This window comes from Bicyclus anynana, chromosome 20 (genome assembly GCF_947172395.1).
Source record: "Bicyclus anynana chromosome 20, ilBicAnyn1.1, whole genome shotgun sequence".
Classification (NCBI taxonomy): Eukaryota; Metazoa; Arthropoda; class Insecta; order Lepidoptera; family Nymphalidae; genus Bicyclus; species Bicyclus anynana.
In genome coordinates, this window is record NC_069102.1 from 8202187 (window position 1) to 8218495 (window position 16309).

At 35.7% G+C, this 16309-nt stretch overlaps 2 protein-coding genes and 2 non-coding genes across 6 annotated transcripts in view; 1 reads left to right on the forward strand and 3 right to left on the reverse strand.

Moving 5' to 3' along the window:
* The window catches only part of LOC112053338 (uncharacterized), a 97743-nt gene extending 94622 nt beyond the window's left edge, over nucleotides 1–3121 (reverse strand). For both annotated transcript variants that reach the window (XM_052887898.1, XM_024092733.2), the window contains exon 1: nucleotides 2790–3121. The gene's annotated coding sequence lies outside the window, so the exon portion shown is untranslated. The remainder of the gene's footprint in view (nucleotides 1–2789) is intronic.
* A 1815-nt stretch (nucleotides 3122–4936) lies between these two features.
* Nucleotides 4937–5018, reverse strand: Trnal-aag (transfer RNA leucine (anticodon AAG)). Its single transcript has one exon. It is a non-coding gene; the product is annotated as a tRNA-Leu (tRNA).
* Nucleotides 5019–11198: 6180 nt separating this feature from the next.
* On the forward strand, nucleotides 11199–11272 carry Trnai-aau (transfer RNA isoleucine (anticodon AAU)). The gene has a single exon. It is a non-coding gene; the product is annotated as a tRNA-Ile (tRNA).
* A 937-nt stretch (nucleotides 11273–12209) lies between these two features.
* The window catches only part of LOC112053335 (uncharacterized), an 81208-nt gene continuing 77108 nt past the window's right edge, over nucleotides 12210–16309 (reverse strand). For both annotated transcript variants that reach the window (XM_052887714.1, XM_052887715.1), the window contains exon 10: nucleotides 12210–16260. In XM_052887714.1, coding sequence (XP_052743674.1) covers nucleotides 13933–16260 — 2328 coding nt within the window. In that variant the 3' untranslated portion in view covers nucleotides 12210–13932. The remainder of the gene's footprint in view (nucleotides 16261–16309) is intronic.

Below are 16309 nucleotides of genomic sequence, written 5' to 3' on the forward strand. Positions count from 1 at the left end.
TCCAATAAAACCCCAAGAACAAAATCAACCTTAGACGGGTCAAAATGGTTCGTTTAGGGTTCATTTTGCAATGCTACTTGAAAAGTCCACCCAAATCTACCCATTTAGTACGGCCGTAGGGGTGATGACAGTTTTTTAAATTGTATACAAATTAAGAGTACGCTAATAGTAAATAGACGAGTCTCTGCGTGATCGAATCAGAAATGAGGAGATCCGCAGAAGAACCAAAGTCACAGACATAGCTCAACGAGTTGCGAAGCTGAAGTGGCAATGGGCGGGGCACATAGTTCGAAGAGCCGATGGACGTTGGGGTCCCAAAGTGCTGGAATGGCGACCCCGCACTAGTAAGCGCAGTGTTGGCCGACCCCCCACCAGGTGGACTGACGACATCAAGCGAGTCGCAGGGATTCGCTGGATGCAGATGGCTCAGTATCGTGATGTTTGGAAGTCCCTACAAAAGGCCTATGTCCTGCAGTGGACGTCCATCGGCTGATATGATGATGATGATGATGATAATAGTAAAGCAATTTTGTAAAAGGCACAAGATATCTGCGATCATTACTTTCGGAGCTACAAGGATTTAAAGGGTCAGATTTGCGGCGCTGCCGCGGATCCCTGAAAAACGCCCCATACAAAATGGCACGAACTAATGACGTCGTAGGCAATGTAATGATCGTTAGATTTGTATTACTTATTATATATTTGGTATTTGTTTGTTAACAAAATTACTAATATCTTTGTTATTTGTGCGTTTATGTTTATAGTTCATATATTAAAAAATGGCACATTTAAGTAATGTAAGGAAGCTAAAACTGTATGAATTTTCATATAATTACGATAAAAGATTTTTAATAGATTTTGAAATTTTATAATCTCATTTATTTTGCAAATATCCAGACAATCTTTGCTTTTTATATATAAATTAGTTAACATTGACTCTATTTACCCGAATGTATCATAAAAATGAATATATTCAAACCTAGTCATCATCCCCATTGAGAGATTTTTTTGCATAAGAGTTTTTTTAAGATAATTATAAGAGGTCAATGACTCTTAATAGACCATAATATTACATTACAGAGAAAAATGAAAAGTAGGTAATAGACAATTGTAGATAAAACAATAAGTACAATACATTGATTGTAAAGACATCAATTACCCACTTAATTAGATCTCTCGCTGCGGTGGGAACGGCCGGATACAATACGCTCGGAAGCGATCATGGGTACAAGTTGTAATACAAAACAAATTAGCAAATGAGGTTTCTTCTATCAGTTCAGAGGTTAACCGGTTTCTTATTACATGCATTTTGACGGCCTCCGTGGCGCAGTTGTATGCGCGTTGGATTTACAAAACGGAGGTCCTGGGTTCGAACCCCGGCTGGGCCGATTGAGATTTTCTTAAATGGTCCAGGTCTGGCTGGTGGGAGGTTTCAGCTTTGGCTAGTTACCACCCTACCGACAAAGACGTACCGCCAAGCGATTTAGCGTTCCGGTACGATTTCGTGTAGAAACCGAAAAGGGGTGTGGATTTTCATCCTCCTCCTAACAAGTTAGCCCGCTTCCTTCTTAGACTGCATCATCACTTACTATCAGGTGAGATTGTAGTCAAGGGCTAACTTGTAAAGAATAAAAAAAAATGCATGCAGTGGCGCAGTCGGTGGTAACCTTGCTTTCTGCATCCTCGGCTGTGGGTTGCCCACCCATACAACGTCGGCTAGGAAACCCAAGAATACCCACGTATAAATGTATATGGAGATGATAATAAATTATCAACCCATATTCGGCTCACTGCTGAGCTTTAGTCTCCTCTCAGAATGAGAGGGGTTAGGCCAATAATCCACCACGCTGGCCCAATGCGGACTTCACACATGCAGAAAATTCTCTGGTATGCAGGTTTCCTCACGATGTTTTTCCTTCACCGTTTGAGACACGTGATATTTAATTTCTTAAAATGCACACAATTGAAAAGTTGGAGGTGTATGCCCCGGACCGTATTCAAACCCACAACCTCCGGAATCGGAGGCAGAGGTCATATCCACTGGGCTATCACGGCTCTCTAAGTAATGATTATTAAAGTAGAATTAAAGTTATTTTTTAGACAAGTATAAGTAAATTGCCGGATGCTCCAACTTTTTAGATAAACGTGCATTTTAGGAAATTTAATATCACGTATCTCAAAAGGTGAAGGACAAACATCGTGAGGAAACCTGCATACCTATCAGAGATTTTTCTTAATTCTCTGTGTGTCTGCCAATTGGGTTATCGTGGTGGACTATTTGGCCTAATCCCTCTCATTCTGTGAGGAGACTCGTGCTCGACAATGAGTGGAACATGGGTTGATAGTTGAGCCTTCAAAGTGTAAAGTATAAATAAAGAACAATTATTTATTGTCATATCAATTTACCAAAATCTTGACAAATTAGGTATATACCTAATTCTTCCTAGTAAATAACTCTATCTATTGATAAAAGCCACATAAAATATGTATATTCAGTAACTACATTTAGAGTTTATTGCTAACAGACAGACAGACAGATGCGGCTAAGGATTGTTTTTAGGTAGGTAGGTGATAATAGAATATAATATATCTTGTTTTTTATCAAGGCATTAGGCAAGTTAACCCTTGACTGTGTATCATACGTCTTTATCGGTAGAGTGGTCAATAGCCACGGCCGAAGCCTTCCACCAGCCGTATCATTAACGGTCTAAAAATACGAAATATAAACATAGAAATAAAATCAAACCAAATATTTTTCCTAAAAAAATAAGTTAATAAATTAAACTCACCGCCAAATATATTCACCGAGCTCGTGACCACAATAAATTTAAATATCTACAACATTATCATTAATTTACGAATTGAACTATATTTCACTAAAATGTTCGGTCCACACACTCGCGCATTTCAATATGTTATCTATGTTCAAAAATAGAACGGAGCGTGCAGCGTTCGAAAATAGAACATAATGTTTTTTTTACGCTTCGGGTTCAAGCCCTTTCGTGTGTTAAATAATAACATGTACCTACGAGTTCTCTATCGTGTTTCGGGAGAGATCGCGTCGAGATTCGTTCGAGAGGACCCGCCGAGCCCGCGTGTCTCGGATAAATGACGGCCGCGCACCTGTCTGTGTCTACTCTCGTCGCGTATCGCACGGGGATGTTGTACTATATCAATGACGCGCAAATTAAAAAGTTTCCGGCACTTGCTACTAAGGTTCCGTAACTTTGATGCGAGATAATTTACGGTCAAATCTATGATACTTAAAATTCCAAGTACGTGTATACTCATCCTATTGAACTCAAAAGGATATTCTTTAGCAATAATGGTATGGTTTGGTAGGTATGGAGCTGCTCAAATCATGACAGATTTGGAGGTTAGCTTATATTTTTTAATTGTAATTTGTTAGACTAACTTATGATTGATTTTACATCCATAAGTAATTTTATAATTTTTAATTAGTTTGTAAGCTACTAGATTGTAACTTCTCTTTTTTTGGCTGAATAAAGGATTGTATTATTATTAAGTATATTTTTTCAGTGGTTTATTTCAATCGATAGTCTATATCAAAAGATTAGACTATTATAATTAAGGGATAAGATAGATAAGAGCTTAGAGTAGATTGCTACAAGCTATATCCATTTTGTTCCTATAAAAGACAAAATTAAAAAAAAAAACCCAGCGTTCGTTAAAAATCTGGGACGTGTCCTTTTGTACGGAACTGTCAGTGCGCACGTCGTACGACTCACAATTGGCCAGTTTTTTGTTGAAGGAATTCTAAAATGCCACGGATTTATAATGATTGATGTACATCAGATCAATTAACCTAACCATTGGATTGAAATCGGATTATATAGCAACTTCGTAGGGTGACCGCGTCATAACATTTACTAAGACATATTACCATTAGTAAATCAATAGGTACATATTAATAAAATTAAAGTGTCTGTGATTTTAAAATAGCTTATTTATACGACACGCAAACAACTTCTGAAAATGTTTCTTCTTAAGATTATAAATATAGGGCAAAGTGAATAAATAAAGTTTCGTGCCCTTATTACGTTACAAGTTTACCGCGATACCATAAATAATAAATAATCGTATCGTGTTTATTGGTTGTCTACGCGAACAGACTTAAAGTCCGTGTGAACTATTTATCATAACAACTCAGTAAAAAAAAAATTATAAATAAATAGAATAATTTTATAGCACACTAGGAGAATCTCATTGTTTCACCTGCGTAGTTCCTATTCCCGTAGGAATACGGGGATAAAATTTCATTGCTCCTGTACTAATGTTACTCGTTGATAATATCGCATTTTTATTTTGTAAAAGAATTGTGTGTGAAAGAATCGGTCCAGTAGTTTTAGAAATTATTCGTTACATATAAAAAATAGAAATCTTTTCTCTTTATAATATTATAATCTGTCAAGTTCGTTGATAACACTCCCATGATATGCGGGCGACGGGCGGAAAGACTTCGCGGGTGTGAAATCGTGCGTGCGGGTTAGTGACGTGCATCAGTCGTGGGTTTCTCATTCCTCGCTACAAGACCCCTGCGCACATCATCGGGAGTGTTACGAACGAAGTTGCTAAGCTATAATGTAGATCGTATTGTCTGACCCACACACAAGATAGGTTACAAATTACAATTAAGAATTTGTGAATTGTTAAAAGGAGACATGTCCCACGATTACAAAACGGCTGGCAACCCGTCAATGTACCTAGTTAGTGAATTACTTGTGAATTATGATAAATTCTTTGTGCCGCCAGCATTTCGGTAAAGTAAGTTGATTAATGCTTATGCTGCTGTCTGTCAATGCTTGATGACTATTTGATAATAGCAATAAATTATGATCATTATTGCTATTTTATTGTTGTGCTTTTTTTCTATAGCATAATGGATTAATAAATAAAAAAATATAAAAAAACTTTATGGCAGCGGTGGGATTCGAACCCACGCCTCCGAAGAGACTGGTGCCTTAAACCAGCGCCTTAGACCGCTCGGCCACGCTACCAGATGACATGATTGACGAAATTATTAGTAACTCTCTATAACATAAAAACTATCGCAACTTTGTAATTAGTATTGTAATTAATACATGACATACGTAAGTTATATAAACATATACTGATAAATAAAATGCTTATCAACAAATATATGCTATTGATTGATAAAGTTATAAATATACACGCACAGGTTTATAGATCGAATATACTTACTTAATAATAATAATACTTACTTGACGAATCTACTCATCACTATCTAGCCCCAAAGTAAGCGTATAGCGTAGCTTGTACTAGAGGTGCTAAGATAGCTGATTTTATATCATACAATGGGGATAATGACTAGGTTTGAATATATTGATTTTAATGATGCATTCGGGTAAATAAGGTCATTGTTAACTAATTTATAAATAAAAAGCAAAGATTGACTGGATATTTGCAAAATAAATAAGATTATAAAATTTCAAAATTTATTAAAAATATTTTATTGTAATTAGATGAAAATTCATACAGTTTTAGCTTCCTTACATTAAATGTGACATTTTTTTAATATATGAGCTATAAACATAAACGCAGAAATGACAAAGATGTTAGTAATTTTGTTTAAACGCCCATACAAATCTAACGATCATTAATTGCCTAAGACGTCATAAGTTCGTACCATTTTGTATGAGGCGTTTTTCAGGGATCCGCGGCAGCGCTGCAAATCTGACCTTTTAAATCCCTGTAGCTCCGAAAGTAATGATCGCAGATACCCTGTTACTTTTACAAAATTGCTTTACTATTAGCATACTCTTAATTTATATACAATTTAAAAAAACTGTCATCATCTCTATTGTAACTGTTATTAATAGTGGAGTAAAATAATACATAAAGTAAGCGTTTCCTGGAACTCCCCAGAAACAGCTCCGATTTTGATGATTTTTTTTAAAAGTCATGTTTTTTATGTTATTTAAAATCAGAAATGTTTTGGTGCGGGGACGAAATGATTTATATTGTTAAAAAATATGTATGCTATTTATATCAAAAATAATTTAAAAATACTACCGACTTCATAAATACAAACGTATACAGAAAACTTATAAGCGAAAGAAAATATTATAATATTTTCTATCTATTGATAACTTTCAAGGCGTTGCCAATGGTCTAATTAATGGGCCGACAATCAGTCATCTACCGTTTTCTTAGCTTTAGGTTTCGATTGTTTTTTATATTTACATGAAACTATCTTAGGAATATACCCATTATAATAAAGAAAAGAATTATCAAAATCGGACTACTTAATATAGAGTTATATTTGGTTTTATACTAAAATTAATGGGTAAACAATCAATCTTCCCCTGTTTTCGTAATGTAAAACTGAGCATAACTTTTTATTGAGTTGTCCGATTTTGATAATACTTTTTTTATTATAAAGGATACATTTTGTACATGGTCCTATATACATTTAAAATAATATAAACCCCACTTTGAGAAATGTCGGCAACCATACCACTTAAAGACCATCGAAACTGCAGTAGGTATCTACTTACAGCAATGGTGATTAAAATCAAATATACCTAAGTAAGCGTATACATAGAACACCCCGGTAGAGTTTTATCTCAAAATAAAATCTACGGAAATGCTACTGCTACTACTATTATAGTCACAGTAAACAATATTTTTTTTTTACTGTGCTATATTCGTTATCAACCCATATTCGGCTAACTGCTGAGATCGAGTCTCCTCTCAGAATGAGAGGGGTTAGGCCAATAGTCCACTACGCTGGCCCAATGGGGATTGGCAAACTTCACACACGCAGAGAATTAAGAAAATTCTCTGGTATACAGGTTTCCTCACGATGTTTTCCTTCGCCGTTTGAGACACATGATATTTAATTTCTTAAAATGCATTCAATTGAAAAGTTGGGAGGTGCATGCTCCAGACCGGATTTGAACCCACACCCTTCGGAATCGGAGGCAGAGGTCATATCCTATCACGTGGGCTATCTAACGTCTCTAATTAATAATATCTACGAGTATCTTATAAAACAAAATACCTTATGTGGACATTCATGTTAAGTTTTAAGCGTATAAAATTAATTAACGATCAACCGTATTAATTTTTCAAAATTTATCTTGTTTAACCAAAAAAAAACAAATGTAATGGATCGACAGATTTCTACGAAATGACGCAAGAGTTTACAATTTCATAGAAAGCCGCTAAGCCGTCACTTTACGACTTGCCAACTGTGACATTTTGTGTAACATAATGTTTAACTGGAAAATTTTGCTTAACTGTGTTAAACAGTTTTCGACCCCCCAGATGTTATACACAAGTTTGCCCGTGAAATGCCTTTGCTCAGACAATAGAGATGATGACAGTTTTTTTAAATTGTATATAAATTAAGAGTATGCTAATAGTAAAGCAATTTTGTAAAAGGAACAGGGTATTTGCAATCATTACTTTCGGAGCTACAGGGATTTAAAGGGTCAGATTTGCGACGCTGCCGCGGATCTCTGAAAAACGCCCCATACAAAATGGCACGAACTTATGACGTCGTAGGTAATGAAATGATCGTTAGATTTGTATGTGCATTCAAACAAAGTTACTAATATCTTTGTTATTTGTGCGTTTATGTTTACAGTTCATGTATTAAAAAATGTCACATTGAATGTAAGGAAGCTAAAACTGTATGAATTTTCATCTAATTACGATAAAAGATTTTTAATAGATTTTGAAATTTTATAATCTCATTTATTTTGCAAATATCCAGACAATCTTTGCTTTTTATGTATAAATTAGTCAACATTGACCTTATTTACCCGAATGTATCATAAAAATCAATATATTCAAACCTATTTATCATCCCCATTCGCGTAGCCTAGGCTCTCTATTTGTAAAATAACATAACCTTAAACTTCTCATTTTCCACCCATTTTCCATCCAAAAGGGATAATGCCTAAGTTACTGAGCTATTCTGCAACGATGACATTTTTATAACTGAACATTGTGAGTTTCAAATTCGTCTCTATCTCTAGCTGACACGACAGTTAATACAATTGCGCCCAACGACATTTTATACTATAGACATGTTACGTACACACAAAATCACTGCAAAAAGTGAGCCGAATTTAACTACTCCGCTGAGCACACATGCATAATTTTTGTATTTAATTCCATTATTACATTTTTGTATATACAGTTTTTAAAGATACTGAACAAACATAACATATTTCTATTAAGTAACTATAACTTAATACCGAAGAGAGCCGTGATAGCCCAGTGTATATGACCACTGTCTTCAATTCGGAGGGCGTAGATTCGAATCCGGTCCGAGGTATGCACCAGTATCACGCGTCTTAAACGGTGAAGGAAAAACATCGTGAGGAAACCTGCATACCTGAGAATTTTCTTAATTATCTACGTATGTGAAGTCGAATATGGATTGATTGGATAGTCAATTAAGGACTAGAATATAATAAAAGTGTTTGGAAGTTTCGACATGACCGTTAAGTCTAGCTACCTTTAATAAATACTTAAGTACTCGTATATTCTCGGTTGTAAAATTTGGATGATCAGCAATTTAGAGCATAACCTTTATGTCTTACCAACGTTCTTTATATAGAGGAAATTGCAGCAATACGAGCTCACTATAATGTCTTTAATCTATGTACCTCTATTTAGCAACTTTGTTAGAAGCGTGTAACGCATTATGTATATAGATCTAGTCTTTTTTAAATCGCCGTCGTTATCAACCCATATTCGGCTCACTGCTGAGCTCGAGTCTCCTCTCAGAATGAGAGGGGTTAGGCCAATAGTCCACCACGCTGGCCCAATGCGGATTGGCAGACTTCACACACGCAGAGAAATAAGAAAATTCTCTGATATGCAGGTTTCCTCGCGATCTTTTCCTTCACCGTTTGAGACATGTGACATTTAATTTCTCTTTTTTAAATGATTAAGTATTAATATTTGTATTTGTACGACCTCTATGACATTGTCCTCTAATGTTTTGCTTTATAAATGGGATGACCTGTTGATGGTCTTTACTTTTCTGCAGATATTCTAAGGTCCTTACCAGGGCTGTCCCGCCCATACCACAGAAAACATATCCCATACTGCGAACAGAGCAGTCGCCCCAGGCGCCAAATCCAACCCTTCCCGAACGGCCTTCTAAGCCGAGGTCCGAGTCTCAGAGGAGACGACCTTAGAGAGTCGTTCCGCCCATCTACTCTGCTTCTGCCTTCGGGCCCCATCAGGCGATGCTTCTGCGCTCGCCCAAACCCTCCGGTGACGCCGCTGAGGTCCCATAAGGAGCCTACGGCACTTACACAAATCCTAGAGGGCGCCTAAATGGTAAAGAAAAATAAAAGAAATGTCTTTTTTTCAATTGTTTTTATATTAAGCGAAGAGATGAACGAGACGCGGGCGCATCCGGGAGTTTGATTTAAGAAGTTATCGATATTTTATTACTTCTGAAACCCTAGTCGACTGTAGACGGCATTGCGCCTGAATTCCAATTGGTAACTCCAGAGTATGGTCAAGATATTCGCGTTCCATTCTTACTTTGTACTTACAAATTGATATGTGGAGCAAACTGGAGAGGCGCTATAATTGAATCTCGCTCCATTCTAAAATTTACTTGCCGGCGCTGGTCCTTACATAATATTTTTGTTACTGCACTACACTCATAAAACTGCAGAGTGATGATGAACTTATCATTAGATGCGATCACAGTCAATTGCTTTGTTACGGTTAGATACTATCTGTCTATACTATTTATATTATAAAGAGGAACGATTTGTTTGTATGTTTGCATTGAATAGGCTCTGAAACTACTGAACTGATTTTAAAAATTCTTTCACTGTTGGGAAACACTATCCGCGAGTGCTATAGGCTATATTTTATTCCCATATTCCGACGGCAACTGAAACCGCGCGGCATCTGCTAGAAGTTATAAATTTATAAAACAATAATTGGGAGACGCATGAATACGAATAGGGTAATGTGGACTATAGACCTTCAGTTTTAACTGAACAGTTTGACTGTCCAGTCAGATTCACAGCAAGATAGCTTGGTAAGTGTATCTACTTACTCGATGTGTATCGTACATTAAAAGTACCATTACTATTAACTTACCAACAATATTTAATTTAAATCTAATCAAAGGGTCAACCAATCTAACAGTATTTAAACTGATCTTCAGATTCATTGGATTCTAATTCTTAATTTTTAATCAGTAAATATCAAAATCTATTGAATATTGTGAGGTACCTTAACAACACATCGGTTTCAAACAATCGCTTGAAATTGAACCGGTGATTACACGTATTGTAACATAATCTTCTGAGATATACCAACTACGTGCTGGCTACCTGATAGTAATTAGATATTCTTGTCTGTTCTTCAACATGCTCTGACCTGCTGGTTTGTCTGAAATAACTAGATAGGTACTTTGAGAGTTCAAACTAACAAGTTGTAGACAATAACGCCAAAACGCATTATGTAGCTGGGTCAAAAGTTTCTGTCTTTTAAGAAAAATTAGAATAGAAAGTTAAGTACTGAGGATAGCTCATTCGACGTGGAAAAAGACGTAATATTGGGTGCTAATTATATGGTACTATTGTGCGATAACACACTACCCACCCTATTATGATTCACTAGCTGACGCCGCGCGGTTTCACGCGCGTGATTGTCGATCCCATAGGAATACGGGGATTATATATAGCCTATAGCCTTCCTCGATAAATAGGCTACCTTTTTAAATTACTTTCCGTGTTGAAAGAATTTTTCAAAACGGACCAGTAGTTAATGAGATTAGTTCACGTTCAACCAAACAAACAAATAAACAAACTCTTCAGCTTTATAATATTAGTATATATTAGAGGATCCGGTCAAGCTTCGGTTTGACTTATGTAAAATTTTTCCCTACCATACCTACTCCTAATCTACCCCTATCCTACCCCTAATTTACTCCTACCCTACCCTACCCCTACCATAAGTATCCTATGCCCCGTCTCCTGGTTCTAAGCTACTTACTGCTATTTTTTGACAGTATTAATATGGCTGGCCTATCGTATAGATCTTTGTCATTATTATATAGATTATTATAGATAATAAATAATGTAGGTAGTAGTTTTATCTTGAACAATTCATATAGGTTTCATATCTTTATGATCCGTATGCAAAATTTTACCACCAATGCTGTCGGCCCATTAGCTCAGTTGGTTAGAGCGTCGTGCTAATAACGCGAAGGTCGCGGGTTCGATCCCCTCATGGGCCACGAAAATTTTTATTTATTTTACTAAAATTAGCCAAATACAGAAACCTTATTTTTCACCTATATATATTTTTTTTTAATGTTTACTCAATAAAATATAAAGATCCCGCATCGGAAAGCGCAGTTTGATCCCTCACTAGGTAGACCGATGACCTCCGTGGCGCATTGATACGCGCGGTGGTTTTACTTACTTGATGGAGGTCCTGGGTTCGATCCCCGGCTGGGCCGATTGAGGTTTTCTTAATTGGTCTGGCAGGCTTCGGCCGTGGCTAGGTACCACCCACCCGGCAAAGACGTACCGCCAAGCGATTTAGCGTTCCGATACGATGTCGTGTAGAAATCGAAAACGGTGTGGATTTTCATCCTACTCCTAACAAGTGAGCCCGCTTCCATCCTAGATTGCATAATCACCTAACATCAAATGAGAGTGTGGTCAAGGGCAAACTTGTAATTAATTAAAAACAAAGAAAAAGTCCTTACAGGAGACCTATGCCCATTATCCAGCAATGCACGTTTAACGACTGATAATGATGAGACGAATATCTTTTAATTAGACGGCCGCGTCGCGCAGTGGGTGGTACCCTGCTTTCTGTATCCACGGTCGTGGGTTCGATTTCTACAACCGGAAAATATTTGTGTGATGAGCACGGGTTTTCCAGTGTCTGTGTGTATTTATATGTAGTATATAAATATATATGAATATTATAATATCAACTATCTTAGTACCGAACAACTATCTTAGTACACACTTATAACACAAGATACTCTGTATGTTTACTTTGGGGCTAAATAGTGACGTGTATTGTTTAAGTATATTTATTTATTTATTATCTTAGCATTCCATTGGTAGTTGGTAGGGTCCATTGCGTGGACAAGGGGTTATTTATTGCGATAGTTTCAGGGAATTTGCAAGTAAAAATAATAATTAATTAATCATTGACAACATAACAGGGATGTATTTATTTATCATTACACTTTCTAAATCATAATATAACAAAATAATATACAATTTACCATCCAAATACAAATATATTATCCAAACCATATCATTCATATTTATTTACATAACAAAATCTTACGTATTCGTAATAGTATTTACAGAAAAATGCTTACAAATATCAATACAAAATTTAAATCGTTAAGAATAATTTCTTAGCCTCTTTATCTTCCTCAAACTTTGAATTACTTAATTGCACAACCGGCCGGTTCTAATATATACAAAAATGGCATTCAATACAAATTATAATATACATTAATCTATTATTTACACTGTATTCTAAGATATTTTGTATAAAGTAGATTAGTGGACCAAGATATAAGCATAGTAACTTAGACGCAATAAAAAATCCAGACAGCTCACTCACGCTCACGTAGACTGGCTGAGCTAAAAAGTGACGCACTCCAATTCTCCCAGTTTGCATATACGTATACGCCGACACGCACACAGATACACATATGAACACCGCCATTAATTTCCTTTACAATTCACACTCAACATAGATACTCGGCGCCATTATGGTGCTTTAATTTTTTGGCAGCGAGAAACCGTCTGGACTTTTTATTACGTCTATGGTTACAAGTTAAAAAAATCGGGTTCTAACAGAAAGATGCATCTATTGAAAATAACAAACGTTTGTTATTTTTCAACTTTCAAAAAGGAAGAATGATTAACTTAAAGATGACTACAATTTAAAATTTATAGTTAACAAGGCGAATATAACCAACTTTAACACTGACTGCGTTGTTATTTCCATTCTAATTAAAGAATGCCCCACGCAGTCTTCCTAAATTCTAACTCACATCAAGCACAGCTTATTTACGACCATTATAATGCGTTAAGAGAGTCAATAAAAAATTAAACATACTAATCAAATGTACTGTCTAATTGTATTAGCACACTAATATCAGAAAACCTGATTCTATTAAAGCAGTTTATTCACTGCAACAATATATCTTCAACGATAAAAAAATATACACTTATTGTATATCATGAGGTAAAATTCGGTGGCGCTTAAAATAAAACTTATTTAATATCTGATACCGTCCGGGATCTGTAGAACAACTGATTAACTATCTAGTAAATTTTTCGTAAATTTCTCATCTCGATGAGACGATCAACTATTTTATTTACGAAAATTCTTGATTCTGGTAGCTAAATGAGTTACCAGAAAATAAATAATTCTGAACGTCGGAACGAGATAATCTACCATGCAATTTGTAGGACATTGTGGCTGTTAAGTTGTATAACTATTTATTAAGCAACAGTAAAAAAACAGATGGTTAGTAATACTTACTTTAAATAATAAATAAATAAGTACTTTTAATAATTTCGTTGCGTTGCGTGTAAAACAAATTGCGTTATACATTATCTTGTTCCGAAGCTCAGAATTTTTTATTTTCAGGTAACTATCAGAATCAAGAATATTCGTAAATGAAAAAAGTTGATCGTCTCATCGAGATGAGAAATTAACTTGATAGTAATCAGTTGTGCAAAATGTAGTACATTTTGCACAACAGATTACTATCAAGTTCCTACATATTGTATAAAATATAACCTAATATTTAATTAATTATTCGTTGTATTGTAATTTATGTATTGACTTATCATTAACATTTACATGTTTTGGTTTTATGAATTAAAATACATAATAACAATAAAAGATCTAACACTCCACAGATTGTACATAAGGCGAGTCATCTAAATTCGAAATGGAAGCTGCCGAAGCTCTTCCGTCCCGCCCAGTTACAATAGAAATTACACTTTTGTGTTCAGAGTCACTGTCACCACTTAGAATTATATTAGTTTCACCAACAAAGCCAGAGTCCACTTGCTCCTGATTACGACCTAACTTATTCCGAGAACCATAACCTAGTTCGTCGAAAATATCTTTCGAGTCTTTAAAGTTTCCAAAAAATACTGAATCAGTCTCTACGCTTTCACCCCCGGATTCACTTCGTCCATCACATAATGATTCCAAGTCATCAGTGTCTGTATCTATATGTAAACTGTTGACTTTACTCACTGGCATCTTGAGAATTGGCTCCGGAAGAGGCAGCTTCGGTTTAAACTGCAACAAATATCTCGCTCTTTGTTTTGACTCATTTGAATCTGTGCTTAAGTAGCCAGAGTCTTCTGTGCGGCATAGCTTTCTTATATCCACGCGTCTGGGTCTTGTTCTTGCGGACCGTCTTCCAGAGCGTCTAGCATTTAGATCACTTCTTCTTTCGTCATTTCTTGCTTGGGGTGGAAATCTATCTCTCTCTTCCGAAGAACGATATCGATCACTCGGAGGACTGTTTCTTGGTGTTTGACCTTTTGAGTAAAACTCTGAACCCCGTTTTTGTTTTGGTGGCATAGGTGGTTTGGGGTCGAACTGACTTCCTAGGTTTTTAGGTTGTTCTAAATTTTTTACGTAAGCTGCTAACTCTTGCGTTCCATACGGTACGCTACCACGTCTTTCGTAAAATCGAGCTTCATTATGAGCTTTGTTTCTAGCTTCATATATTTCTCTCAAGCTACCTATTTTTCTTGTAAATGCGTCTTCCGTAGGACATATTTTTGGTTGGCTTTCAGGTACTACAAGTTTGCACTTAAAACTGCCCTCAGATTTTAGTAATATTTTTTCAACGCGTTTCTTAGGTACTTTATCTTCTGCTGATTTTTTAGGTTTTCTATCAAGAGTGTCAGGATCGAAGTCATCACTGATTTTTGATATATTATTATCTACGGGAGAACCTCTAACTTCAATTGTTAATGGTCCAGGATTTTCAATATTATTATATATAGGGTCTACAGAATTAACAAATACATCATTGTTGCTGCTATATTTTTTCTTATTATCACTGTTAAACGTTATTGTTTGATGAACTACATTATTTCCAGTCTGACTATATTTTAAATCACGCCAACTTCGTGTTCTTCTATCGCGGGTTATATTAGTATTTTGTAAGCTTAAGATTTCTTTTTTATTTGATTGTGCTGCATAATCTAAGGAAAACCTTCTCTTTTTCGGCATTTTTCTGTCTAAACTGTCAAATTGTTCATTGCTTTCAATCTCAATATTATTTTTAGAGTCTCCAGAAAGTCTATTATCATCACTATAATAAACTGTGTCGGCCGCTACTACTGGTATTACTAATTTTGGTACTACAGATTGTGATTGAAGAATGTCATAGAAATCATTTGGTTCAACACGACGACATTTATTTAATTCACGTATTACTGCCTGCATTTTTCTTTTTACTTCTGGAGAAACAGGCACAGCCTCCTTTGTATCAGGTGTATCGGAGAATTCGATAGGAGGAGGTGGCGGAGGTGGTAATTTTTTTCTAACAATTCTAGTAGCATGATTTGAAGGACTTTTTCTTTCCAGAGAGTTGGAAGCGGCTGATAAAACAAACGAAGTTTCATTCTTTTTGTGTTCTTGGATTATCGGATTTCCCATAATACTTTCGCATTTTAAATTTATCATAATCGAATCTGTAATTCTAATTGGCTCAGACTCTTCATTAACCACTGGTTCAACGATATTAATTCTAACTTCTTCTTTATCTTTAGGTTCAATAACTCTTGGAGTTCCACTCACCTTAGCTATTGATTTAACAGGTCTGGTTGCATTGGTAGGAGTAGGGACCTCGTCTAACCATTTTTGAACAATTCTCTGCTTGTAATCATCACTTACACAAGTTTTACACGAATTTGATCTAATTAAACTAGCATTTTTCTTCGCTCGTTCACTACTATTACATCCAGGACATCCTCCGCATAGAATAGCGCGTCGGCTATTTTCTCGCTTTAAACTTATAGCACTAAATCTTCTTCCTCTTCTTGCGCATGGAATATCCCAACCAAGATCTACTGTATGATATGATTCTTCTTCTGGAATATCGGATAATATAGGAATAAATCTTTTTGATATCATCTTTTCTTTGGCAATTGACATTACTTCCCTTAGTTTTATTAAAAAGTCAATTGCGGCTGGTGGAGGGCTCTAAAAAGAAACATACATTGTAGTGAATGGAAATTAATAAAATAGAAAA